Genomic DNA, 25587 nt, shown 5'->3' on the forward strand with positions numbered 1-25587 from the left:
ACATACAACAAAAAAAAATTATGGACAAAATTAACTCAGGAAAAAATATTGAACAGAATCATTCAGCAACTCACAACTCAGATATTCAATAAACCACTAAATTCAGTATTATTATTAACAAAACTACACAGTATTATACTATTTCAATATCGAGCTAATCAGCAACTCAATTATTAACAACAGTAAAACCAGCAAAAATAATTTCAGGTCACAGTGTTTACCGGCGGCGAAGAGGAAGGGAAGTGACGGCGATGACAGAAGAGACGGCGACGACAGAGGAGACGGCGACACCGGCAAACACAGAGAAAGCCAGCTCGAACAGAGGAGAACGAAGCTTCCACACAGAGAGATAGCTCGAATACCGCAGAACAGTGCTTACCGACGGAGCTTCCACCCGCGACGGAGCTTCCAACGCGATGGAGCTTCCACACGCGACGCCTATACCCAGCCGGGAAGAGTTCGGTGATGACAACGAAGCGTGGTTGCGGGGCTAGGGTGGTTATTATAATTAAAATATAATTAATTTGAAAAAGAGAAAAAACAAAAATTAATTTAAATTAAATATTTATGTACACTATATAATTAATAATTGTCACACATAGTGGTAAGAATAGCAATGACCAAGTGGCAAGGAGTGGTTGCTTTTGTTCAGAGGTTCTTGGTGGAGACATTTTAAAAGATTTTTCAAGCAGATCGATTTGCACCGGTTCTTGTCGGTTTGATCCGATTCTTACCGGTCCACACCGATTTTTTTGAACGGTCCAAAGAATAAATCGAACTAAATTAGGATCCGGTCACCGGTTTTTTCAAGACCTGGTAGAGACATTTTAAAAAAATTTTAAACAGATCGATTCGATTAGACCGATTTGTACCAGTTCTTGTCGGTTTGATCCGGTTCTTACCGATCCACACCGATTTTTCTTAAACAATCCAAAGAATAAATCCAACCAAATTAGAATCCGTTCACCGATTTTTTTTGGCAAATCAACCGGTCCGGTTCGATTTTTATAACTATGATTCAAACTTTAGTGGAAGATTAGTATATATTATTTATAAATTGAATATTTAATAGGAAATTTTGATTTATTCTCTCCACCCCCATCCAAAAAAATAAGGTGTTTGTTTAGGTATGATAATAAATTTATACGTATCGATACGATAAAAATATAAATAAATTATGTCATCATTTAAATTTTTTTAAAAAAATATATACCATATCATTATTTTTATTAAAACATCCTTATAATTTAAAAAAAATAAAAAAAAATTTATATAATTATACAAAAAAATTTAAATACCCTTCTTTTTATATTGGACATGAGCTATCTTTAAATTAATTAAAATTTAAAATTCAATTAACTTTAATTTATATTTTTAAATTTTAAATAATTTATAAAAACAAAACAAAAACATATGAAAAAGATAAAAAAAGAAGTTCATCTAGGTTCGTGTTCTTTGTCTCTTCCCTCCTCTTTCTTCTCTCTGCTAAAGGAGAAGAAGAAAAAGAAGCCCTCTAACCCTAAACTTTTTTTTTTCGAGCTCCAATCATCACTGTTTCTGTTGGATTTGATAAAGACGGCGACGCCGGGCTCTTCTGCTTCCTCTCTTTTGTCAGAGCTGCTCACCATCTCCTCTCTTTTGCCAAAAATCTGTAATATAGTGAACTTTTTGGGTTCATGGATGCTTACCTTTTGTCATATTTTAATAAGTATTTATGTGCTTAGAAGAGCAATTGACCCTGTGGTTGCAATTCGGATTGTTGGTGGAAGGAACACAAATTGGTGCTGGTTTTTTAGTTGTTGGTGGACTAGCCTAGCTTGCTGGATTGATTAATTAATTAATAGAAGAGAGTGGTGTCATAATCTGTATTGACTCTGAAACAAGAAGTGATGTCTCGGTTTCTTCAGTTTCTTGTATGGTTGGCGAACTAAGATGAAAACGATTCTTTAGAAGGCCATTTTATTGTTCTGTACTAATTACTAGAGATTGCTTTTACTTATTTTGGGTTCATGGCTTGATGTTTTGAACTCATGAAAAAAAAAAAAACTTATAAGAGGTTTGCTTCTAAATATCTTTCTTTTGTTCTATGATTTTAAAATGTTATGATAAATTTTTCAAGTGGTACAAGGCTTTTAATTAAAACATTATGATAAATTTTATGATAAACTCCCATCCTTTTCGATTATTGGTATTGTTAGTTCTACAATACAAAATTTCAATGTTGCAGTTATCATGAAAGGTTTTTTCTGTTTTGAATAAATGATTGGAAAAGTAGAGCTTCTATAGTTTTATGTAAGTAGTAATTTTTTTATCAAGTCTCTGGTTCAAGTAGGACAGGTTAACTAGTGAGTAAAGGTAGAGGTGAGTACGGGTAGCGGGTACTCAATTACCCGTTCGAACTCGAACCAAACCAATTAAATTGGTTTTGGAAATGGAACCAACGGGTAAGTGGGTCTAACCCGAACTAAACTGATGATCTTTGTTAGTGATTGGTTCAGGTATCGGTTTTGGGGATGCGGAACCCGAACTAACTCGCGAACCCGATCATATATTAATTAAATAAAAAAATAAAAAATATATATGACATTTTCATTAGACAAAAATTATTCACTATTAGTATGTTTAGATTTTAATGAGTTTAGTTTTTAATGTATTTGATATTTAACATGTTTGGATTATTTCTATTGATGTTACATGTTTATTGTACTTGTTGAATTTTTTTTTTTTATGAATTTCAAAGTCATCGGGTATCCAATTACCCAAACCAAACCAATCCGTTCTTAATCGGCTTGATTTGGTTCGGATACATATACAAAAAAACATTTATTCGAACCAAACCAAATCAATTACATTTTGATCGGTTCGGTTCTAATTTTACTATAAACCCGAACCAAAGTGACCCGTGCCCACCCCTAAGTAAAGGTAAAAATCTCTTTGAATGTCATTTTAAGGTTTATTGTTAATCCGTCAAGCTCCCCCGTCCTAATTAGCCAGGTTGCGATTTTAACCATTATCGCTTATAGATTTTGTAAATTGTATTCAAGAATAACGAGGAAGATTCGTTCCTGCTCATTTTTTAGAAAGTGCCATTTAAAGTGATATATAGAGATAATTAGATGAAGTTTCTCTCTTCACCATACATTATTTTATATTTTTCAACATTATAGTCTGATTGTATTTCGATCATTTTGCACATATGTATTACACGTATATCCAAAACATTTAGTTTCATTTCATATTGGAATTATATATTTTGAGAACATTACACCAAATACAAGGCATATTTAATTTCATTCCAAGTTTAATTATTCTTTGTGAAATGTGAAGAACGGCAAAGGAAAGAAAATGATAAAGCAGTACTTAAACCCCCTGTTTTGAGGAAATAACAAATTTAGTAAAAATTTTGAAGAGTAAACAAAATTTCTAAAATAATTTCGTCCCAAATAAGATTCTTCTTGATTCTTAAATAAAAGTTATGCATTTTCGTGTTACAAAATCCCTTGTAGGAACCAAAACTTGGAGTGTCATCAAATTTAAAATTTCATTACTAAGACTATAGAGCAATTATAGAATTACACATGTAATGTAACCAAATTAAAAGTCTCAAATAAAATAAAACCATAACTATCGAAATTACGATAGGTCAAATGAAATCCTCATGCAAGATTTCTTCTTATCTTTGATTTCCAGTTTTCTTGAATCCAAAGGCATGGTCTCTAATGTAACAAGTCCCTTCTATCTTTAATTCTGAGTTATCTTGGCCTCAACCAAGATTAGGAAACTATTCACTTTTTCTTAACTTGTTAACATTGTTGGATTTCAAGCAAAAAATCATTATAAATGCATACTCATTATAGCCATTGTTACTGCTTCATGGTTTCCTGCTAGAATCAAAGCTTCAAGCTAAGATCAAAGGCCGTGGCATCTTGCTTCGCGTCGCACGTGATGTGATCCAGGTGTATCCTTGCCCCACTTCTGGATCCTTAACTTCTAAGAAGTTATAGAAAGGCTTATTGTCTGATGCATTTGATCCTGAACGATGGTTTGAGTCCTCGGTAGTATCCTATAAAGTTTCGAAATCAAATGTATAGTTAGATATGCAAACTATAATTAAGAAAAATTGTCCTTATTATTCTAAACCTTTGGATAGATAGAAAATGTACAAATTTTATCTTATGCGAGGATCATTTGTTTAATTATTTGCTTTATTCCTAAAAAAGATTGATACAGTTACTAAACGGAACCAAAGAGTTAAGAATATTGACCTTCTGAAATTTCTTGCAACTTACTTTCATGACTTGGTTGTAAGTTAGCATAGTGTCCTTGGAAAGAACACCTTGAAACAAATGAATAGATGGTGGTGGTGGATGAACATCACGATGAGTTGCAAATGATGGAAAATTTGTTTGGCCATGTACGTCAATGTCAAAATTGAACAAGTTAAATCCCAAAGTAGTCCCTGAGATTTACGAAATGCACTGATTTGATCCCTGACTTTCCAATTGCACTATTTATGTCCTCGAGATTGGAAAAAATGCACCTATTTGGTCCCTTTCCGTTTTTCCGTCCAAACTGCTCCCCGACGGCAGTGATATGTGACAATGGATTACCACGCTAGTACTCAATGACGCCGTTCTTTTCAAACTACTAAATTCATTCAAAGCAGCCTCCACCAGATTGCATTGTTTCCATCAACAAAAGCAGCAATATCTTCAAAGAAAGAAGAAGAAGAACGGTTACTCTTTTTTCTCATGGCCTTCATGTTCCTCTGCTGATTTTCAGAGTGCTTTCTTCTTGTTTCCAACCTCCTCATCGTCTGCAACTCCTTCCTCTTCCTCCACTCCTCCTCCTGTCTCCGTTGGAAGGGAACATGTTCTTATCAGATTTGTTGTGCAAGGCATTGGTATGTTATTAGAGTAACCCCCAATATCTTAATTATTATTATTGCTGTTGTTATTATCTTCATCTCTGATGAGGGGGCTTTGAGAATGAGAATTTGGGTATTGATGTTGTTCTCTTGATCTTCTTCGCTGTTGGGTCCACATCAAAACGACCATTCATTGAAAGACCAAGGCTCAGCTCAATCTCTTGTTCTGCATCTCCATCATCATGGTGATGTTGTTGTTGTTGTAGCTCATATGGTGATGATGGTTCACGGACATGAACCTTTTTAGCAGATCTCTTGGGAAATCACTCATGCGAGTTCTGCTATTTTCTCTTTCCTCAACAACTTGTGCCATTGAAGAATTTGAGATTGAAACAACAAAAAAGAAGAAAAAAGATTACCTAAGCTTTTTCAGGGAAGTAAGAATACCCAGATGGCTCATAATTCACGAGGACTTGAAAATTGAAATTTGTTTTTGGTAGGTAACCAAAGATTGGTGATGAACCAGAAGAGAAACAAGGTCGAACCAAATGATTTTTGTACCCATGCAGTGAGTGAAAACGAACAGGGAAGAAAACAAACAGAGAAGAAGAAGAAGAAAAAGTTCTGCGGTTAGGGTTAAAAAGGGGTTTAGGGACCACATTGGGTTAAACACTTTCAATTGACACTCTAGCATGGCAATTTATTGCCACATCACTGCCGCCGGGAAGCAGTCTGGACGGAAAAACGGGAAGGGACTAAATAGGTGCATTTTTTCCAATCTCGAGGACATAAATAGTGCAATTGGAAAGTCAGGGATCAAATCGGTACATTTCGTGAATTTCAGGGACTACTTTGGGGTTTAACTCAAATTGAACCTTTTGTTGTTGAGATCCAACAAAAAAAATCAATAGCCAAGAACTAAATCAATAGCTCGACAAAGAAATTTGCCAGCAAATTCTTTTTGAAAAATCAATAGCTAAGCTGAATCAATCATTGATCATAATAGCATCAAGGCATCACCTATAACAAATCAAATGCCTATATGAAATTAAAGTATAATATGCCTTACAAAACCTACTCAACCAGAAGAAAAAGTCAAGAAAGCATTACATGTGTGTTTGTAATAAGAACTTTTGTTTGAACGGAGTTCTATATGATTGTGCAGTCCAAGTGGCAATGATCCTGAAGAGTCAAGGATACCACCTCTAAGAAATTGATTCATCTGCAAGCATAGGTTTAAATTACACATGATACTTTCAAGTTTAATAGAGTAGCAAATAACTAGGAAAGCTTTCAAAGGATTTGGTGAAATGGAAAAAGAATATGCCAAGATATATAGGTATGATCTGCACTTTTGTCCATGAGTGTGGCCTCAAGACCAAATTTGGCAGGCTTCCATTGAATTCCTCAATGTAATTGGACCTGAAACACTCAAAATATAATTAACATTTAAATCATAGGACAAAGAATGAGTACGGATTTGACTTCTCAAAAGTGCCTAAGTTGGTAAAGCGATAAAGAGATTAATTGATACATGTGAAGGCATTCTTCAAGCTTGTATTCTGGTGCTGTGTGTCCTCCACCCTGCAACCATATCCGTCATTATAAAACAAGTAACTCATCTTATCACCATTTGTGTCCAAAAAGAGAGATATAGATCTTGCCTTGACAGTTGCAAATGTCATTGCATTGGAGTAAGTCCTTGTGTATCTGCTTAAGTGGGAAAAGATTTAAATAAACAATAAATGTAAAAGAGAAAAGAAAAAGCATCAACTGCATAATATAGCTTTCTAGAGTTAAAGGAATGAATACCCTGCAACTTGGCCATTAGTATACCATGGCCTCCAATCGTCGACAATGGAGTAGTTTAACGATCTTATCCATGCTTGAGTTGCCAAGAAAGGAACAACCATGTCATGATCCCCACTGTTATCAATACAACAAATTTATTTTCCATTAAAATGTGGGCCATATTGATATCTGATGTGATCTGCAGATACGGTTTTCAGGCTATAAATCAAGCTAATGAAAAATTAAAAGAAGATAATAGGGGCAATAAAACGAAAATTGATTTGCATACCTCATAATAGGACTCTAGATATCTTGAACACAAAATATTTCTTACAACACTCATGCATAGACACTCTTACAACACCAGAGTATGAATCTTTGCTATCCAATACCTTTTAAAATTTCGTGAGCAATTATAGGAATAAGAATACCAGAGTATGAATCACCACCAATGTAAACTTTGTTTTTGAGAAATGCTGGATGATCCATTAACCACTACAAAGATATTTATACATAATATTAACATTTTAACGGATTGATCAAAATAACTGCAAACAAAGGAGCCAATTCATGAATGTAAAGTTGAGTATACCTTCCTAAAAAATTCATAGGCTTGATTGACTGACAAGTGAAGCATATTCTGTTCTAGCATATGAAAAGCCAGTATTAACAGGCAAATCTACAAATATAATGCTACTTTCCTGCCACAAAAATTGCAACAAATAACCTTTAGAAACACAAGAAACTAACTATTAACCCTAAAGCTAAAGGAATCTAAAAGGATCTGATGAAATGAATAAAATCAAAGCTATAATTATACATTTAAACCAACAAAAATGTAGATAATTGTCTCCACCTTAGTCCATGAGTATGGCCTATACCCCATCATATTCATCAACTTGAAATGCAAGTGGTCCTGCAATGCATCATAAGATAGACTATCTTAAGGATTAAAAGAATGGTTCTTATTTGTACTTTCTGATATTGAGCAATGATGCTAAATTGCCACTAACCTATTTCATCCTCTCTTGGATTGTTCTCTGACTCAATGAAATAGTAGAAACTCTGTACATCATCATTTTCCCCTACTCTATGTACCTATCAAAACATATGATAATATCATTATCATGCATGAATGCAAAATGGCACAAAAGTAAGAAAGCATAGGCCATAGGCCATAGAATATGTTACTGACCCAGTTTCAAGCACAAAAGGAAGGTACTTCACTATGTTGCCACAGTTTGCATGTTGAGCTGAAAACTGTACTGATAATAAAAGAATGTGAAGTAGCATCCCATGGCAAATGTGACAACTTGAATAAGTAAACCTTGCCATTTTCAATGGCCTCTCCACTGTATCTGCTATGCCTTTTGGTTGGATCTTCTTATACTCCTTATGATTTCTTTAACCACTGACCTAATAACAGTAATAGAAGAATGGAATCATATGAAGTCACTTGGCTTAATGGTCTCTCTTTGCTGTTTGAGTACGTCAGTGTCACTCTAATTGGAGCTTCCAAATCCAAGTACTCGTGATACCCGTCCGGAATTGTATTGAATAATTATACTAGACTAATGGTTGCAATTAAAAAAACACTAGTAATTAATTAATATAATAAGCACGTTTTATAGATGTGATTTGCCTAATCGAAAAATGGTGTGCTCTATATATCATATCATATTAGTCTTGGGTTGCAACTTGCATCTTGCATGTGGAAGGTCACATAATTTGAATGATTCACAAAGTTTATCTTTTTTCTTAATCAATTAAATCACCGAAAAGGAAGAAAAGGTATTTTTCCTACGAATTTAGTTTGTATTGAATATATGCTACACTGGAATTTATTGTCACTTATGATTACTCAGCATTCTCTTTCCCGGGTATGTAACGGGATTCTTATGTTCATTATTCAGATCAAGGAGCTCGAGAGAAAAGTAAAAGAGCAGGAACAGAGCTCAGCTTTGCTTCGTCAACAGGTAATTTTTATCTGTTAGTGTACTTGAGGTTTATAATGAACAAAGCAGAGGCTTATTGGCTACAGGATCAACATCAAAAAGGTAAATTAACTGCTCTATAATAATGCTTTGCAAGTATGATAAACTGCCATAACATTGAAAACTGTTTCTCCTGAATTGGTGTTCAGGTTGGAGATAAAATAAGCCTCTAAAGGATCTCATCACATTCTTGGTGGTGTCGTAGAAGCTAAAGTTGAAAACGTTAAAGAGGCCTGGGATGTACTGCAAGCTGGAAGCAAAGCTAGAGCAGTGGGAAGTAATAATATTAATCAGCATAGTAGTAGATCTCATTGGTACCAAGCTTTTGCATTCTATAAGAAGCTCTCTAGTATATATGTCTTCTCTTCATCAAAATGAAATTTCTTCTTTGAATACTTTAATGATTGCTTGTTTCTTACTTCCTTTTCCAGCATACTTTGTATAATGGTAATGGCTAAAAATTTGCTAAATGGTGAGTGTACCAAGAGCAAGCTTTGGCTTGTGGATTTGGCAGGTAGTGAGAGACTTACAAGGACTAATGTGCAAAGGGAGCGGCTTAAGGAAGCACAAAATATCAACCGATTTCTTTCGGCTCTTGGCATTGTTATATCTGCTTTAGCAGCCAAGAGTAGTTACATTCCTGTAGGTATAACATCATTATTCTTAATAAATATTTAGTGATATTTTCTTTTGGGATTTTCAAGAACTCAAAATTGACACATTTATTTAAGACTCTTTAAGTATGTCTACTTCTTTTCATTTTGTTTTTTACATGAGAACACCCAACTTCTGCAGGCATGTATTGATAATGCTCTTCCCTAACATGTAGGGGGTGACGCTAAAACTGATGTTCGTGCAAATCAGTCCATCGGACAAGGACTTGGATGAAACTCTTAGCTCACTTAATTTCGCAACTAGAGTCAGGGGTGTTGTGTTGGTTCCGTTACGATGCAAGTTGACACAAGTGAACTTCAAAAGACAAAAGCAATGTAAGTTGCTGGTGTAATACATCAAAAATAATTTATTATTTCACGGTTATATGCAAATAATGTTTTCTTTCTTGCTTTTACACTTTGGTATAGCTTGAAGACCAGATTGAGTTGAAGACATCCATGCAAAACCAGTCAGAAAAACAAATTTTTCAGTTGTCGGAAAAATTGAAAATAAAAGAAGAGACCAAATTAAGATTTATCCCAAATACAAAAGACCAAAATACTACTTTATGAAAAAAGGAGAGTGTAGCAAGGTTCTTTACTATTTTATGTTAATAGATATGTAAAGCTTAGTTTCATTTATTGTCTGCGGGTCAAGTTTCTCAGCCCAAAGCATGAACCAAAAACTAATAAAAAAGGATGTCAAATTTAATAATTTAGTTCCACAGTTTGTAATCCCATAAAATAATGATGGTAAAAAATCATACAAAAATGATGCACCCAAAAATCATTCATTACCCTAAAATTAATACAAGAAAAATTATGCATCAAAAAGGTCCATTAGTCGTGCAATAAGAGAAGCAATCAAACCAAAACAAAAGGTTATGACAAAAAAACAAAAACTAAAGGTAAGCCATCCAAGGAACCAGCGACCAAGCCACCAAGGGAATTGTGCCAAGGGATAGCAGGATGTAATCTTCAATTCTTCATACAATCATATCTCGTGGAACGCAAAATTTGGTACACACCTCATGATGCTCTTCGTTATAAATACATGTTACATAAAAAATCTCATCCATCCATATTTTTAAATTAACATTTTAACGGATTTAATATACACCAGTGTGCCAGTGCACAGGTGAAATTCTTCTATATAACATTTTGGTAACTAACTAACTGTAATTTGCTACATTTTATCAATCTCAACCTTTCACATTCTCTCTGCTCTTCACTTTCTTCCTTCGATTGAAGCGAATTCTTGATTCACAGCATGGATCCATGGATGTTCATCAATTCACAGAGCTGCAAGCTCAGATCGCAAAAGCTGGTTCGAGATCAACTACTAACTACTTCTACTCTAGAGTACGTATCACATTGTAGCTGATCGGCATGGAATCAAGAACAATAGACGATTATGACGCGTCTAATTTGTGCTAACTTGATGGTTTGTTAGTCGTTGAAGAATCATCATTTGCAGCAGCCGTAGTTGTTATTGGCAATGACTTATTTGTGTCCTCATCAGCTTCTTCGTGTTTGTGATCCTTAGCTTTGCCCCACACAACTGAGTAAAGTCCTAATGTGATGATGATGCTTCCAATAATACTGTAATCCACACATACAATTTCATTTCGTCAAGCAATCCAATGAAGATTTTATAATTGTCGATTTGATGATAAATTTTAGAATTTGATTTTCACATGCTATAAAAGTATTATCTTTGTTTAAAGTGTGGCAAAATAAATAAGTTATACTTTTTAACATTTTTATTAGAGTAGTTGTGATAGATGTATATATAACTACCTTCCAAGATAGACTCGTTCTCGTAAGAAGAAGGAACCCAAAGCAGCAACAATCACCATGCAAAGAGGATTGAAAGCTGTTGTGAACACTGGACCTCTCATTTTCATAACCAATCCTTGTATGTAGTATGCAATTCCTGAACTAACCACTCCCTAAATAAACAAACAACATTAGCATCAGTGATTCCTATATATGGTGGAATAAAAATACACATTAAAAATAAATTAAATAATACATATATTCGTACACGTACAAGATGAGATTATTGTATCCACAACATAACAGAGTCAATCAATTTATTAGTTATTGATAAATGATGAAGTTGAAAAGTGAAGAAACCGTGTAAAGAGGAGCAAAGAGCCTCATGTCCCAACCAATGGCCCAAGGCTTAGAACCAGAGTGACGCTCTGCTACAAGTGCGACTATTGTAGTTTGCAGTGTTCCTGCCATGCATATCCATGTGGCCAATGATAACTCTGCTCTGTACTTTGCTACCGTTATGCTCTGCAATATGTAGAAAGAAGACAACGCCACACAACCGATGAGAATGTAAAGAGCTCCAACAGTTTGGTGTTTGTGTGAAGCGAGTCCTGCATCTCCATTGTTCTGCGTTGTTGCTGCTGCAGAATGAAAAATGTTGAATCCAGGACCTTTGTAAAGTGCCATTGCCACTGCTCCTCCAAATGTTACTAACGTTCCAATCACTTTTGCTTGACTCCTTACATCTCTTATTTTTACACGCTCCAACCTTCTCATATATATATAATTAAATTAGTATAATTCATCTGCAGTTACACAAAACAAAAATGCTACGTGCACACTAAAATCAGATATTATATATTTACCCTGTAAGAACTGCAAGTACAAAGGTGATGGAGGGTGCTGCATTGGTAATAGCAGATGTGAATGAAGCAGAAGTGTACTTCATTCCCAAATATGCGAAGCTCTGGTTGAGAACTGGCCTATTCAAATTAAACACTTATCAAAATTAGAAGGTTAATACTTTAGGAAACATTTCAAATGCACTGGGAGTACGGTGTCCAGTTATTTAATTGAAATCAACGGTTAAAATAACTAGTACACCGAAGAATATCAGTGCACTTAAAATGTTTCTAATACTTTAGTATTCTTTCTCCATGATGTGCATGAATGCCATAAGCAAAAAAATTAGTTAAAAAAAGTTTTATATATACAAAATCAATCCTATATGTGTATAAATATATGTTATTTAATTTATTTTTAATATACATACTTGATATAATTATTATGTATCTCTTTTTATTAACTTAATCTTTTAAGGAATTAATGATTTTATGATATCATATTAAAATTTTTATGATAAAAAATTTTAAAACTTGATATTTATTGATCTCAAAAAAAAAAAATTGGTGCAAATAAAAATTGAAAGAAGACATACTAAATTTAACTAACTTTTTTAATTCGTTTAAGTCGTTAGAATAAATAATTTTATAATATATGCATGCTAAACTTAAATAAAAAGTGATGTATTGGAGGATGTGTATCACTGTATGTGATATTATTATATAAATTATGTTCACATTAATTTGAGTTAATTTTTCAATAGATGAATTTAACTTTAAAATCAGACTTATCATTGTAAATATATATATGCTTGATATTACTTGTCATACATATATATATAGCAGGTAAGGTTTGAGATCTATCATTACTCAAGAAGTCCCAAGATCATTATTTGCAGAAAAACTGGGAGTGTCATTTTGGGCCTACGTTTCCTGAAAAAAATTAAAGAAGAAAGAAAGAAAGAAAGTAGAATTATTTAATTAGGAAATGCAATGTGAAAATTGAGAATTAATGATTTTGAATTAGATAGTTATGTTATTATTATTATTATAGAAAGAATGAATGTGAAATAAAAGGAGAGCACCTTTCAATGATTAATGCAAAGGGAGCAAGCACAAGTGTAGCCATGGCATTGCGATAGAAAATGAACACAAAACGACTCATCCCATGATTAAGCACGTCTTTGCCGAAGATGTAATTTCCTGCCATACCAAATTGCAAGCCAATCATTAATAGATATGGCTTTGTTTTTCTCCAAATGAGCCCTAATTTGCCGCACTCATTTTCAGAACTCATAACAATAATTATGCTCAGTGATCAGTGATTGTTTGAAGAGGTTTCGTTTTCTTGTATTTCCTTCCTTTTTATATGCATAAACAAAAGTGTAAACGTTATAATAGCAATTAATGCCACTGTCACATCTTTTCACTGCTTTTAGCTCACACTTTTTTTTATTTAATCTAGTTATTCCATGTAACATAGTACAGATTGAAGTTGGGCAAAAAAAAAAAAAAATTTCCACTTTCAACCACAAATTGGTATTCAAGAAGATCGGAAATAGCTATTACTGAGATCAATTTTTGACGTGAGAAAAAAAGGGTAAACTTTCTTTATTTTTCTTTTGTTAACAACCCTCACACTAAAAAAGATTTCCATGTGTAGGGGTGTCCGCGGATCGGATCGGATATGATATCTGCGCTTTTTAGTGCCAGATCCGATCCGATCCGATCCGCAAATATGCGGATCGGATATCGGATATCGGATAGATCCGCATAATTAAACCTTCTCTTTTTAATCATATTTTTATATAAAAAAATTCAATAAAAATATTTCTTTTATACTTTTCAACTTATTTATTCCTAAAATATTTTTAATCAAACTCTTTCTAACGCTTTTGATTTTTTATATGGAAAAGAGAATGTAGCAATACAACAATGTGGAAAAGAGAGATGTTTTATATATATATATATGGTGTTAGCAGAAAACGGACCCTCCGTTTTGAGTTTGAAAAAAAAATAAAAAAAGTTAAAAATTCTAATCGGATGGTCCGTTTTGATTTAAAAAGGAAAAAAAAAAAACAAAACTAATCGGACGGTCCGATTTGTAATTTCGAAAATAAAAAAATTTTAATGTTGAAATCGGACCGTCCGATTTTCATTTTAACAAATTAAAAAAAATAAAAAATACATATCGGACCCTCCGATTTGGTGTTTATTTTCTTCTTCAAGCAAATCAGACCCTTCGATTTGTAGTTTATTTTTTTTTATCAAACAAATCGGACCGTCCGATTTGAATAAAACACCATATAAAAAAACACCTAATTTTCTAATAACAATGTATTACACATATATTTAACCAATATAAAAAAAATTAGCCTCTTTCTAAATGACAAAAATAAAATAATACAATATATGAATAATAATTACTAACTAAAACATACAAACAAGTAAATATAATACCAAACATATATATTTATTTATTTTTAATTATTATTGTGCGGATCCGATACGAGCAGATATCCGCAATCTGATCCGATTAATTTGCGGATCGGATCGTATACGCAATTTTTGAATCGCAGATATTTACCGCGAATCTGCGGATACCATCCGATCCATGAACACCCCTAACCATGTGCACAAGATTCTAGTCAAAATTATAAGAAGGCACTTTTTATACATCATACATAGTGTACAAAATTACAAGGAAGACATACATGGATATATATATGCATCAATGCATGCTCACACACACATACACATTCTTTTCACATTGAGATTTGATTACACACGCAAATTTCCCCATGATTCACTCGCTATAATCGTCATAATGTATTTTCCTACATTATTATTTTATGTTGGACTCGTCTAATTTGTGCTCGTTTCCAATAATATCAATTTTTGAATCATTGGTTACTGTAATTGGAAGTGATTTTAAATTTATTGTTTCCTCTCTATGGTCCTTGGCTTTGCCCCACACAACCAAGTAAAGGCCCATTGTAATAATGATGCTTCCAATAATACTGTAATAATAAAAAATATAAAATGAAAACAGAGTATATAGTAGTGTAGACCAAGAAAAACTAAATAAATTAGATATAGTAACATATAGTAATGTACCTTCCAAGATAAAGTCTTTCTCCTAAAAAGAGGGAACCCAAAGCAGCAACAATAATCATACAAAGAGGATTGAAAGCTGTTGTAAATACAGGGCCTCTCATTTTCATAACCATTCCTTGAACATAGTATGCAATTGCTGAGCTAACCAATCCCTAATAACATCATATCACAAATTAACACAATACTAATAAGAAAAATTCTAAGAAAAAGATTCATTTTCATTCCTGCTCAATAAATTACTACATATATAAGACGAAATTCGATTCTTTAACACTTGTGTGATCGGATGAGGAAGCTGACTACTCGATTAACTCAAACTGAATTGTAATTAATGTATATTGATTGACACAAATATAAGTTAATGTTTACAAACCGTATAAAGAGGAGCATAGAGCCTGTAGTCCCAACCAAGAGCCCAAGCTTGAGAGTGATGCTCAGCTACAAGTGCAACCACCGTAGCTTGCCCTGTTCCCGCCAAACATATTAAGGTCGCCAATGAGAGCTCCGCCGGGTACTTCTTCAGGGTGATCGACTGCGAGTAGCTACTTATCATATATCAGAATCATTTTCTTTTAATAAAAATACACTACATCCTAATTTAATGCTACTAATTAAATTTAAGATTAATTTATTCTTTTAACTTTATTAATTCATATTGTTTACACATTATTCAAAAATATTGTTGGTTACCTATACTTTTTTTATTATTAATTAAGAAATTGACCTGTAATATGTAGAAAGAAGATAAGGCGACACAACCCATGAAAATGTAAAGAGCTCCGGCGATTTGGTGGTGGTTGTGTGATGAGGAAGGGTCTCCACCACCACCATGATGTTGTTGTGTTCTAGAATGAAAAAGGTTGAATCCAGGACCTTTGTAAATTCCCATTAACACAGCACCTCCAAATGTTACTAAGGTTCCAATCACTTTGGCTTGACTTCTAACCTCTTTTAATTTTACATGCTCCATCCTGTCCCAAATACAAAGCTAATTAGATAATTATTTTGAATGTAACTCTTACTTTCTGGTAACAAAAAGTAGAGTTAAAGATTAGGTTTATTATTTAAGATTTAGAGTTAAAGATTTATGTTTTAGAATCTAAAATTTAATACAAATAAAATCATTTTAAAAAGTTGGTTAATATTTACCTAAAAAAATTAGTTAATGCTAGCTAACTAAAAGTTGATTTCAGTATTTTTTTTTTCTAACTCCACGAAGACCATCTCCAGTAGGAACTCATTTCAATTTCTATTTATGCCCTACTTATCATAAAAAGTAACTCCACATCAGTTTTTATGTAATAAACAGTAAATAGAAACTCAGTATTTTTTTCTTCTCCATTAAGAAGAATTAACTTTAGTTTCATTGTGATCCCACTTAATTAATTAATTAAAATTAATATAGTTACTATTTTTTGTAATAATATTATTAAAATTTATAAATTTAAAAATAATTTACTATTAAAAATATTAATATTAAAAAAAATTAATAACTTCATATATAACAATAGTACACTATATATAATTCGAGATTAAACTAATTTGTAAAATACGCAATATAAAAAAAATATAGTGGAACTAGATAGTTAATGCCAAGTATCGTAAAATTGTCATATGTGTTTGGTTAAGTCTTCTTTCATCGGTCGATGCTACCGCATATTCCGAAATCTTCCTCTCTTAACTGAGGTAATTACTATAAATTATTAATTGAATAAATATATAATTATTTAATATAATTAATTATTATAATTATTAATAAATTAAATAAAATTTAATTATTTAATGTAATTATGAATTTATATAATTATTTATTTTTATAATAACTTGCCACCTGACAAGTTATTATTGAATGATGAAAGTCCTGTTCAGAGGGACTCTCTTCTCTTAAAAATCACGCTGGAATTCCTTTTTTTTCTTCTTCAATGGTTGGCCTATACTTTTGTCAAAAAATAGGGCCTCATATTATGAAAGTCCCTGTTTAGAGGGACTCTCTTCTTTTAAAAATCACGCTGTAACCCATTTTTTTTCTTCTTCAATGGTTGGCTTCTATTTTTGTGGCCTCATATTTTGGCCATTGAAGTTACTCTAAAGAATCAATTAAGGGTGTAACCAACTAGGTACAAATTCGGCCCAACATAAAAAATAAAAAAAATTCACCCGAAAAATTAACCTAATTTCACTTTAATCCTATTAATAATACACAGTAAAAATAATAACCACGCAAACTCTAATTGATCATTGATTATACAAAGTACTCTAAATATGTGTGAACACGAACAGAATATAACACTTTTAGCGGTTTTTTTTTTACTTTTTTTTTAAATTGAGTTAGGAGAGAGTTGGCGACCTAGTTGGTTCTTGTACTTTTTCTTTTCCAAAATTGAAATGTGATGTTTAAAAATAAATTTACCGAGTAAGAAGTGCAAGAAGAAAGGTAATGGATGGGACGGCATTCATAATTGCAGAAGTGAATGAAGCCGAAGTATATTTCATTCCTAAGTAATTGAAGCTTTGATTGAAAACTGGCCTGTTCAAAATTAACAAGGTAGGTTACCATGTAAAATCTATTGAAAAGAAACAGAGAATGCAGAGAAAGAGAAAGAGAAATCTAACTGCCTTAACTGTTATTAAGTTATTATTCCTCAAATAGGCATAGACTTATTAAGGAATATAATATATGTGCTAGTATTCCTATAATTATTATGCATGCATGCATATGTATATATGTGATATCTGAGTGTTTATATGAGTAAGGTTTTCGATTTATTACTCAAGAAATCCAAGGACCATAATCCGAAGAAAGATTGCAAGTGTCATCTTGGGCCTGCTTTTCCTACAAAAACAATAAAAAAGAAAAAAAAAGTTATAAGAAAGTCAACGTGAGATTGACTTAATTAAATTCTAAAGTATCTCTTAAAATCAGTTGTGAGTATTAGAATCATCTTTATAATTTTAATTGCACCAATTATATTCCTGAGATTAGTAAAATACATCAAGTTCTTCATTAGTGTGATGAGTTACTTAATGAAAAAATTAAAGAATTAATATGATATACGTATATTTTTATAGATCTCAGAAATATAATTAGTGTAATTAAAAATTTAAAAACTATTGTAGTACAGGTGGCCATGATGGATTATAAAGATACATGGTGGAATTGAACTTACTTCTTTTTTTAATAAAAAAGACTAGTTAGATACTAATGTTAAAGGAACGAATAAAGTATAATATAGAAGCTTAGTGAGGGACACATGCATATATGATGATATGCAATGAGACCTTTCAAAAATGAAGGCCAAAGGGGAAAGTGCAGCAGCAGCCATGGCATTACGATACACAATGAACACAAAACGGTTCATTCCATGATTAAGAATGTCTTTGCCGAAGATGTAATTTCCGGCCATACCAAATTGCAAGCCTATCATTAATAGGTATGGCTTTGCCTTACTCATCATTACACAACTCATCCTTTACTTTGAGCGAGACAAGGTTATGGAAACCAGAGATTAATAATGCTAGCTAGCTATATGGTTTGTTACAAACGCATAGTTTGTGTGACCATCTTCATGATCATGATGGTTACGTTCGTCTTCCTTTTATATAACCAAAAAGCAAAGCCTCTATAATAATAGTAACATACTTTCACTCACAAATATCTCTCATTTAAAAAATAAACAAAAAAATACTATGTAGATATTAAAAATGAATAACCTTTTAATTATCCGTACATACACATATTATATATATATAATATTATGAGTGTATTAAAATTAATCACTAAATTCATAGTTGTCATATATTTGTGTATTTTATATTTTAATATATATTTATACAAATATAATAATTAATTTTAATAATCAATTTTAATATACATAATACATCTAGCATAATTATATATATACGAATAATTTTTTATTTTTTTTAGTAATTAACTATTTTATTAAAAAATATATCTAAATACCTACAAATATATAATCTTTGTTTTCTAGTGTTTGTAAGTTACTTTTATCACAAATGTTATGAATGTGCTTGCATTCATTTTGCTTCATATATGATAAATTGAATATAAAATATACATCATGCATATTAAGTATATAGATTAAAAATGAATTAAACATTATATATATTTATATATAAATATATAATAATTAATTTAATTATTAATTTTTTGTGTATACATAAATTTTTTTAAAATATATAAAATATGAATCTGTTATATATCCGTTATCTAATTAAAAAAGATTGTGTATTATTAACTTAGTATATAATAAGACAAAAGTAAATAGTTCTGTAACAATTTTATTGGCAAAGCTAGCAAAAAGCATGGGTTCTTCAATTTCAAAACCCTTTTTATAATATTGATCTCTCCGTTCAATCGTATACACACATTTGTGGGCATCACAATGTTAATTTTAGGTATCAATAATTATCATCACAAAAATCACTACTTACATGACATCAAACCTAGTTTAGGATGAACTTGGACCAAAAGTGGGTCACAGCTATGACTTAAAAAATCAACTTTTGATCTGGAAATAACTTCTTTAATTTTTCAAAAAAAAATAATAATAAAATAAAAAATAAAATGAGAGATTACATAAGATCTTAGAATTCTCATTTCTCTCACTGGTTGAGTGTGGAACTAAATCTGGTTAACCGCTAACATGAATTCCAAAACGCATGATCATCACAAAGTTGCTATAAAAATCGTCTTTAAGACTTATAATCTGTTTCTTTCTTCTTCTTCTCCTTTTTTTTAGAACTAGAAACGATTTATAATTATATTACGTGTACACTAAAATTAGTTAATAATATAAAATATATATTAAAATATAAATATATATTAAAAATAAATTACATTATATAAATATTTATATATAAATATATTAATAATTAATTTTAATATATAAATAATATCTTTGAGCTATTTAATAATAATAATAATAATAATAATAATAATAATAATAATAATAATAAAAAGTGGAATGGATGTAACAAAAATGACCTAAAAATTATAGATAATAATTATATGTATATATAATAAAAAAAAGCTTTATAAATAGGGCTAGCTTGAAAGTAAATAAAGGATTTCATAATATTTTGTTTTGTGCCCTTTTTGACTTGTTATTGTTTTTTTCATTGTCCCATTATTTTGGAAGGCACGCAAAAGGAAATATATATTACAAACCAAAACTGCTATATGAGCACAAAAAAAAAGTATATATATATATTATTTAGTTCATTCTTAATGCATATTTTATATTTTAATATATAAAATATATTAAAATATATTTTTAATATATAAAAAGTATATTTTATATTTTATATTGATAACTGTTTTGATGGTTAATTTTTTATATATATTTAAAAATATATAAATATAAATAGAAAAATATATGAATAAATAATTTAAATTGCCCATTAGTTTTACATTACATGTCACTTTGAAATAAATGTTTTGATTGAAATTGAACACATTATTTGCAACCTGGAAAAATAAGTAAATGATAACTATGTAAAAATATTGAAAATGAATTAAATTAGAGAGATATAATCGATAATAAATTAAAATGAGCCACGATCGAACAAAGGAAATTTATTAGTTATATATGAAGAAAATGATAACGAGATTTCAAAAGAAAAGTTCAAGTTAGGTAGCGAGCTAAAAGTGTACCAACTTTTTTTTTTTTTTGTTTATCTAGTTTCTTTTTATGTAAGTGGAGTAGTGGATATCACATTATTTTTAAAGAAGATCAAAATTATCGAAAAGAGTTGCTTCTCTTGAGCAGAGATCACTGCATGGATTGTTTATATCCATGGATTATTTTTATGTCAAAAATTGTGAAAATTAATGGAATTATAATTTATGTATGCATGATACATTATGGATTATATTTAATAAGTGGAAAGATGTAGGATTATTAAGACTAGAGAAAAATTGTGAGTAGCCAGTTTTTTTTATTATTATTGTTTAGAATATTTGAAAACTAAGAAATAGAGTAGTTTTTGAAGAATATAAATCAAATAATTTTGCTAGGTGCATACCTTTTTAATTGACACCATTCTAACACTATTATAAAAATATGTAGAATCCATCATAATAATATTCATGAAAAAACAAATTCTTTTTTTTTTTTTTTTGGCATAGGAATCACTCTCATTTTTTAAATCAAATCAAAATCAAAATTTAAAAAGTTCAAAATTAAAAATTGAATTTCAATCAAACATTATGAGAACACAATAAATCTAGAAATTAAATCTAACAAACTCACAAATCAAATTCCCAAAAACTATCATCAAATCCATAATTTGTACAAAAATAAACCTTATAAAATTTTGTACAAAATTTTCTAATCAACTCTCAATTAAATCTCCTATTAAAATCTAATAAATTCAGAAATCAAACGCTAATAAATTCACAAATCAAAATCCAAAAGATCTACTATCAAACTCATGATTCACATTATTGATCAAACCCAACAAAATTTCTATCAAATACTAATAAACACACAAATCAAACTCTACAAAATCTTCTAACAAATTCACGAATAATTAAATTTCAACTAAACCCTCGATTGAAATCCAATAAACTCAAGAGACCAACTCTAACACACTCTCAAATCATATATTTACAAAACTTACTATTAAACTCATGAAATGAGTGTGAGTAGGTTATGAAAATAAATTTTTGAGCTGAGTAGTTTTATGTCAATAACAATACTGAAAAAAAGAATATGGTATCATAAAATAAAGACTGATCTAATTAAAATATTTAATAAGTTTTGTTTATAATATGAGATAGAAATATGTTGATTCACTCTTCATCATTTATTTAACAAGCTAAGATCTAAATTTAATATTAAATGGGATTTATAAAGTAAATTATATATATATAAACGAATCTTTGCTAGTGATACAATATAGTAAACAAAAGATTATGTAGAAGTATTATATACTTTTTCCATGTCACTAAACCATGGTCATCAAATATAAATATTTCATTAACAATTGTTGGGGATAAGCCGGTAAAATTGAGCGCCACGTACGTAGGAGACACATATATTCGTCAAAGTTTTATTTATTATTATAAATTTAATTTTAATGCACTGTAAAATAGTTTAATACGTGTATTTAATTATATAATGTTACATACACAAAAATAATTATTTTTCATATTAACGGTATAAATAATTATTTAAAAGAATGGATATATATAATTGTACGATTGTATAAAATATTTTACACTATTAATACATTAAAATTAAACTGTTATTATTATTACAAGAAGTTAATTTATTTATTTGTTATTATTAGTTGGCTGTCCTTTTTTCCCTCTAAAGGCCACTAATAATATTAGTTGGTTAATTACATATTTATGCATTATTTAGTAAATATAATCATATATCATCATATACAGTACTTAGCAACTTAGCATTTGATGATTGTTGTTTCCAGTTCAGCATGCATGTATATATATGAATTTATTTGCATGCTTGATGAGGACGGGTCCAGAAGAGAACAATGATGGAGTGCCTTTCATTTTCTTCTTATTATCTTTAATTTCTTTTTCCTTACTTTAATTAATTAATTATATATATCCATCTATTTATCTATCCAAAGTGCGAGGTCGTACTACAAAAATAACATGCTAGATAATAGCCTAGGGTTTAATTAGTAGATGTAAGTGGAAAAAAAATTTCGCCTTAAGTTATGGAAACGACGTGTGTTTGAATACTTTGCACTTGGTACTAAAAAATAGAAAGAAAAAAAAAGTCGTTTAATATTAACTGTGATGACGAAATTAAAAAAAAGAGAGTGGTACAGCTCAACTATCATAATGGACAATGAGTTTAGATAGAAAAAGGAACTGAAAATATTCGTCACAAAATTTATTTTTGGACAAACAAAGGAAGAGTAAACCGTGTTGGAGGTATAATTATTTATATATATATATATATTTTATTAATTTAATATTTTATGATAAATATTTAGAATTTAATATTAATTATTTTAAAAGAAAATAATTTTGATATTAGGACAAAAAAAAACTTATATAAAAATTTACATAAATCTAAAATAAATTCTTGTATAAAATTAAATAATATATTAAAAATATAATTATTTATATATTTTTTATTAACTTAAATTTTTGAGATAATAAAATAAGTAATTTTATAAGGAGCGTTCAGATTACTATATTCTATTTTTTTTATTTGGATACTTTAAATTTTGGATTTCATTTGAGAAGGTAAAGTGTAATTTTTTATCATTTATTTTATAAGTAAGATAAAAAAAACATAAAAAAAAAATATTTATGAGTGAGAAATTATATTTTATTCTCTCAAGTAAAAATTTAAAATTTAGAAAATTCAAATTCTTCTTCTGTCAATAATGGGACGTGCAAGAATGACCAATACAAAATCTAGATACCTTGGCAAAATTAAGAAAAAGGCCAAAACTAATTAACACCTTTAATTTTTGCTAATTGATGATGTGGTTTGCTTTTTTGAAATTCGAAGATTAATAAATTGATCTTGTGGGACAAGAAATTAGAACCTAGGTGTACAAGAAATCTACTTTAATTAGCATATATTGATTTTGGGGGAAGATCTACCACTCACATATCTATCACCAAATACAAACTTGACATAAGGAAACATTGCAAAATTAGATAAATAAGAAGAATGGCAATCGCCTAGTTAATAATCATATCTTTCAACTTGTTATATATATATAAGGATAAAACACTTGTATAAACACTACAGTAGAGGCGGAGTTTAGCGGCGCTTTTTTCTCTCTTTAGCGGCAGTTTTAAACCGCCGCAAAATATGTTGTCGGCGGCTATAGTGACCGCCCTCGTTATGAGCGCTGGGAGTGAGTTCAACGGCGGTTACCAGCAACCGCTGGTATAATCGCCGCTAAATATGCATTTCGCAGCATGCGTTAAAAAAACCGCTGTAAAATTTGAATTCTACAATTGGCTTCTTGGTTACTAGTGGTTTTAAAACTGCCGCCAATCAATTAAGTTTTTGCAAGTTTGAATGAATTTTGCGGCTATGTTACAACCGCCGCAGTTAAGGACTGGTTTGTGTATATCTTTATAGGCGGTTTCAAACCGCCGCAATCCCCGATACAGCTGTCCTATTTTTTTAGTCTTTTTGGCGGTTTAGAACCGCCGCCAAGTTCAGAAAAAAAAAAAGAGACGCAAAATTTGGGTTTTTATTTATGAAATCACATAAAATTTAAAAATAATATCATCAAGTTTTGTTCCTTGGATTTCTAATTATTTTAGGAGTGATTGTATTCACGGATAGAATCTAAACTTGTGACAAAACCAGAAAAATATCCACAAAGCACAATGTATTTATCAAAATATCAACAAAATAGATCTCTTGCTAAGAGTTGCATAGTCTACTTAAAAAAAAAAAGTATGCATTAATCTAAAATAATTTCAATCCTAAAGTACTATTTTCTACTATATCATTCCATTGAACACATCCCTGCAGCAATCTCTGGTGGCAGCTCCTCACCCTGCCGTTGAAAAAGATAAATCAAATTAAAGCACTCTCTATTACCTTTATCCTTTTCTTGTCTGCTGCTGCTTCATCTTCCATCACCTTCCTTTTCAACTTCTCGGCTTCCAGTTCTGTCTGTAGTTCATTCAGCTTCCTTTGCGTCTCCTCTACTTGTACTCTGTTTACTGACGGTTGCAAATTTGTACCAAATAGTTGACTAGGAGTCGGTCCAAAACCCACTCCACGCACTCTACCCGGTTTCTCTCTTCCGAAAACCTGAGCAATCATTTTGGGACAACACTCTAGATGACTCATCCTATTGCTCAATCTCTAGAAGTATTTTCTACAGACATAAAACAACAATATGGATCCGATTCAAGAACATTCAACTTAATTAAAACTTAAACTGAGTTTATATTTGAGGCACACGATGAGCATAAGCATGCATAGGGATATACATCTGAAGTGAGAGTAGAGAATACTTTTGAATGGATTGGATTCCAGTTCTGTCACAAAATCAATTTGAGCAACCACAAGACACCCAAGTACGCTATAGTTTTCATCATTCAGAACTCCTTGGATTCCAAGACTTATACTGTTCTTCCTCTATTACTAAACTTGGATTCCAAACTTCTACTGTTCTCGCTCTATTACTAAACTTAATACCTATTACATGCTCTCTGAATATTGCTCATTTAAGTAAATGTATAAATACATAAATAAATAAATAAAATGGGCAAAGAAATAAGTCAATACTAGTATTCTAGTAATTTTGACTAATTGCTCCTAATCATGTGTTACATATATATTTTGAGACAAATAATTAGAGTTGTTAAAACATCATTATTCATAAAGCAATTAACAAAATTTCTGCCCAAATAAAGAACCTTTTCGGTCATACAGATATTTTGTAAATTAATTGAATCCTTCACATGTAACAACTTTATATCATAGTATAAGCGTTGGAACCAAAAACTTATTTGTAGACATTGAATGAAAAGAAACCCACAACTTATTTTCAACTCAGCA

General features: G+C 30.7%; 5 protein-coding genes across 9 annotated transcripts; 1 reads left to right on the forward strand and 4 right to left on the reverse strand.

Annotated features, from left to right (window-relative positions):
• Window positions 1–3571: 3571 nt before the first annotated feature.
• On the reverse strand, window positions 3572–8174 carry LOC140180868 (putative serine carboxypeptidase-like 52). Of its 2 annotated transcripts, XR_011874927.1 has the most exons (9): window positions 7854–8174; window positions 7672–7756; window positions 7515–7574; window positions 7251–7359; window positions 6680–7153; window positions 6532–6577; window positions 6402–6451; window positions 5978–6289; window positions 3572–4063 (listed from the first exon to the last, which is right to left on the reverse strand). XR_011874927.1 is itself a non-coding variant. In XM_072222325.1 (8 exons), exons 5-8 carry the CDS (start codon window positions 6778–6780, stop codon window positions 6130–6132), a joined length of 357 nt encoding a protein of 118 aa, XP_072078426.1. In that variant the 5' UTR covers window positions 6781–7153; window positions 7251–7359; window positions 7515–7574; window positions 7672–7756; window positions 7854–8174; the 3' UTR covers window positions 5714–6129. The 2 variants fall into 2 exon arrangements, 1 of the variants encoding a protein (XP_072078426.1); XM_072222325.1 differs by lacking the exon at window positions 3572–4063 and having other exon boundaries at window positions 5714–6289.
• LOC140180753 (serine carboxypeptidase-like 9) lies at window positions 7040–7993 on the reverse strand. The gene is made up of 5 exons (XM_072222045.1): window positions 7850–7993; window positions 7672–7756; window positions 7540–7574; window positions 7285–7359; window positions 7040–7153 (listed from the first exon to the last, which is right to left on the reverse strand). The coding sequence occupies exons 1-5, from the start codon at window positions 7991–7993 to the stop codon at window positions 7040–7042; spliced, it is 453 nt and encodes a 150-aa protein (XP_072078146.1).
• A 190-nt stretch (window positions 8175–8364) lies between the features above and the next one.
• Window positions 8365–9925, forward strand: LOC140181064 (kinesin-like protein KIN-14R). Of its 4 annotated transcripts, none has more exons than XR_011875670.1 (6): window positions 8365–8449; window positions 8572–8715; window positions 8802–8966; window positions 9084–9298; window positions 9448–9641; window positions 9735–9925. XR_011875670.1 is itself a non-coding variant. In XM_072223567.1 (6 exons), exons 4-6 carry the CDS (start codon window positions 9097–9099, stop codon window positions 9737–9739), a joined length of 363 nt encoding a protein of 120 aa, XP_072079668.1. In that variant the 5' UTR covers window positions 8365–8449; window positions 8572–8715; window positions 8802–8966; window positions 9084–9096; the 3' UTR covers window positions 9740–9925. The 4 variants fall into 4 exon arrangements, 2 of the variants coding, with proteins under 2 accessions (XP_072079668.1, XP_072079669.1); XR_011875669.1 differs by having other exon boundaries at window positions 9482–9641; XM_072223567.1 differs by having other exon boundaries at window positions 9084–9294; window positions 9482–9641.
• A 437-nt stretch (window positions 9926–10362) lies between these two features.
• Window positions 10363–15060, reverse strand: LOC112767266 (WAT1-related protein At4g08290). Its single transcript, XM_029294345.2, has 7 exons — window positions 15044–15060; window positions 13012–13129; window positions 12797–12859; window positions 11951–12067; window positions 11445–11853; window positions 11106–11257; window positions 10363–10907 (listed from the first exon to the last, which is right to left on the reverse strand). Exons 2-7 carry the CDS (start codon window positions 13089–13091, stop codon window positions 10739–10741), a joined length of 990 nt encoding a protein of 329 aa, XP_029150178.2. The 5' UTR covers window positions 13092–13129; window positions 15044–15060; the 3' UTR covers window positions 10363–10738.
• LOC112767267 (WAT1-related protein At4g08290) lies at window positions 14581–18611 on the reverse strand. The gene is made up of 7 exons (XM_025813145.3): window positions 18323–18611; window positions 17814–17876; window positions 17454–17570; window positions 15768–16014; window positions 15417–15575; window positions 15044–15195; window positions 14581–14946 (listed from the first exon to the last, which is right to left on the reverse strand). The coding sequence occupies exons 1-7, from the start codon at window positions 18508–18510 to the stop codon at window positions 14772–14774; spliced, it is 1101 nt and encodes a 366-aa protein (XP_025668930.1). The 5' UTR covers window positions 18511–18611; the 3' UTR covers window positions 14581–14771.
• Window positions 18612–25587: the final 6976 nt, after the last annotated feature.

The sequence above is a fragment of the Arachis hypogaea genome, chromosome 17 (genome assembly GCF_003086295.3).
Source record: "Arachis hypogaea cultivar Tifrunner chromosome 17, arahy.Tifrunner.gnm2.J5K5, whole genome shotgun sequence".
Classification (NCBI taxonomy): domain Eukaryota; kingdom Viridiplantae; phylum Streptophyta; class Magnoliopsida; order Fabales; family Fabaceae; genus Arachis; species Arachis hypogaea.

Coding starts and splice junctions, on each gene's coding strand:
- LOC140180868 (XM_072222325.1), bottom strand. CDS start 6,780: ATGGTTGTTCCTTTCTTGGCAACTCAAGCATGGATAAGATCGTTAAAC. Junction 6,452..6,531: donor TGACATTTGCAACTGTCAAG/GCAAGATCTATA, acceptor ATATGGTTGCAG/GGTGGAGGACACACAGCACC. Junction 6,290..6,401: donor CTTGAAGAATGCCTTCACAT/GTATCAATTAAT, acceptor TGAGTGTTTCAG/GTCCAATTACATTGAGGAAT.
- LOC140180753 (XM_072222045.1), bottom strand. CDS start 7,993: ATGGCAAGGTTTACTTATTCAAGTTGTCACATTTGCCATGGGATGCTA. Junction 7,757..7,849: donor TTGTGCTTGAAACTGGGTCA/GTAACATATTCT, acceptor ATGTTTTGATAG/GTACATAGAGTAGGGGAAAA. Junction 7,360..7,539: donor AAGTTGATGAATATGATGGG/GTATAGGCCATA, acceptor TTTTTGTGGCAG/GAAAGTAGCATTATATTTGT.
- LOC140181064 (XM_072223567.1), top strand. CDS start 9,097: ATGGTAATGGCTAAAAATTTGCTAAATGGTGAGTGTACCAAGAGCAAG. Junction 9,295..9,481: donor CCAAGAGTAGTTACATTCCT/GTAGGTATAACA, acceptor CCTAACATGTAG/GGGGTGACGCTAAAACTGAT.
- LOC112767266 (XM_029294345.2), bottom strand. CDS start 13,091: ATGAGTCGTTTTGTGTTCATTTTCTATCGCAATGCCATGGCTACACTT. Junction 12,068..12,796: donor ATGATCTTGGGACTTCTTGA/GTAATGATAGAT, acceptor TAATTTGAATAG/GCCAGTTCTCAACCAGAGCT. Junction 10,908..11,105: donor GAACGAGTCTATCTTGGAAG/GTAGTTATATAT, acceptor TGTGGATTACAG/TATTATTGGAAGCATCATCA.
- LOC112767267 (XM_025813145.3), bottom strand. CDS start 18,510: ATGAGTTGTGTAATGATGAGTAAGGCAAAGCCATACCTATTAATGATA. Junction 16,015..17,453: donor CTTCTTGCACTTCTTACTCG/GTAAATTTATTT, acceptor TATTTGGGACAG/GATGGAGCATGTAAAATTAA. Junction 15,196..15,416: donor TCTATGCTCCTCTTTATACG/GTTTGTAAACAT, acceptor TGATGTTATTAG/GGATTGGTTAGCTCAGCAAT.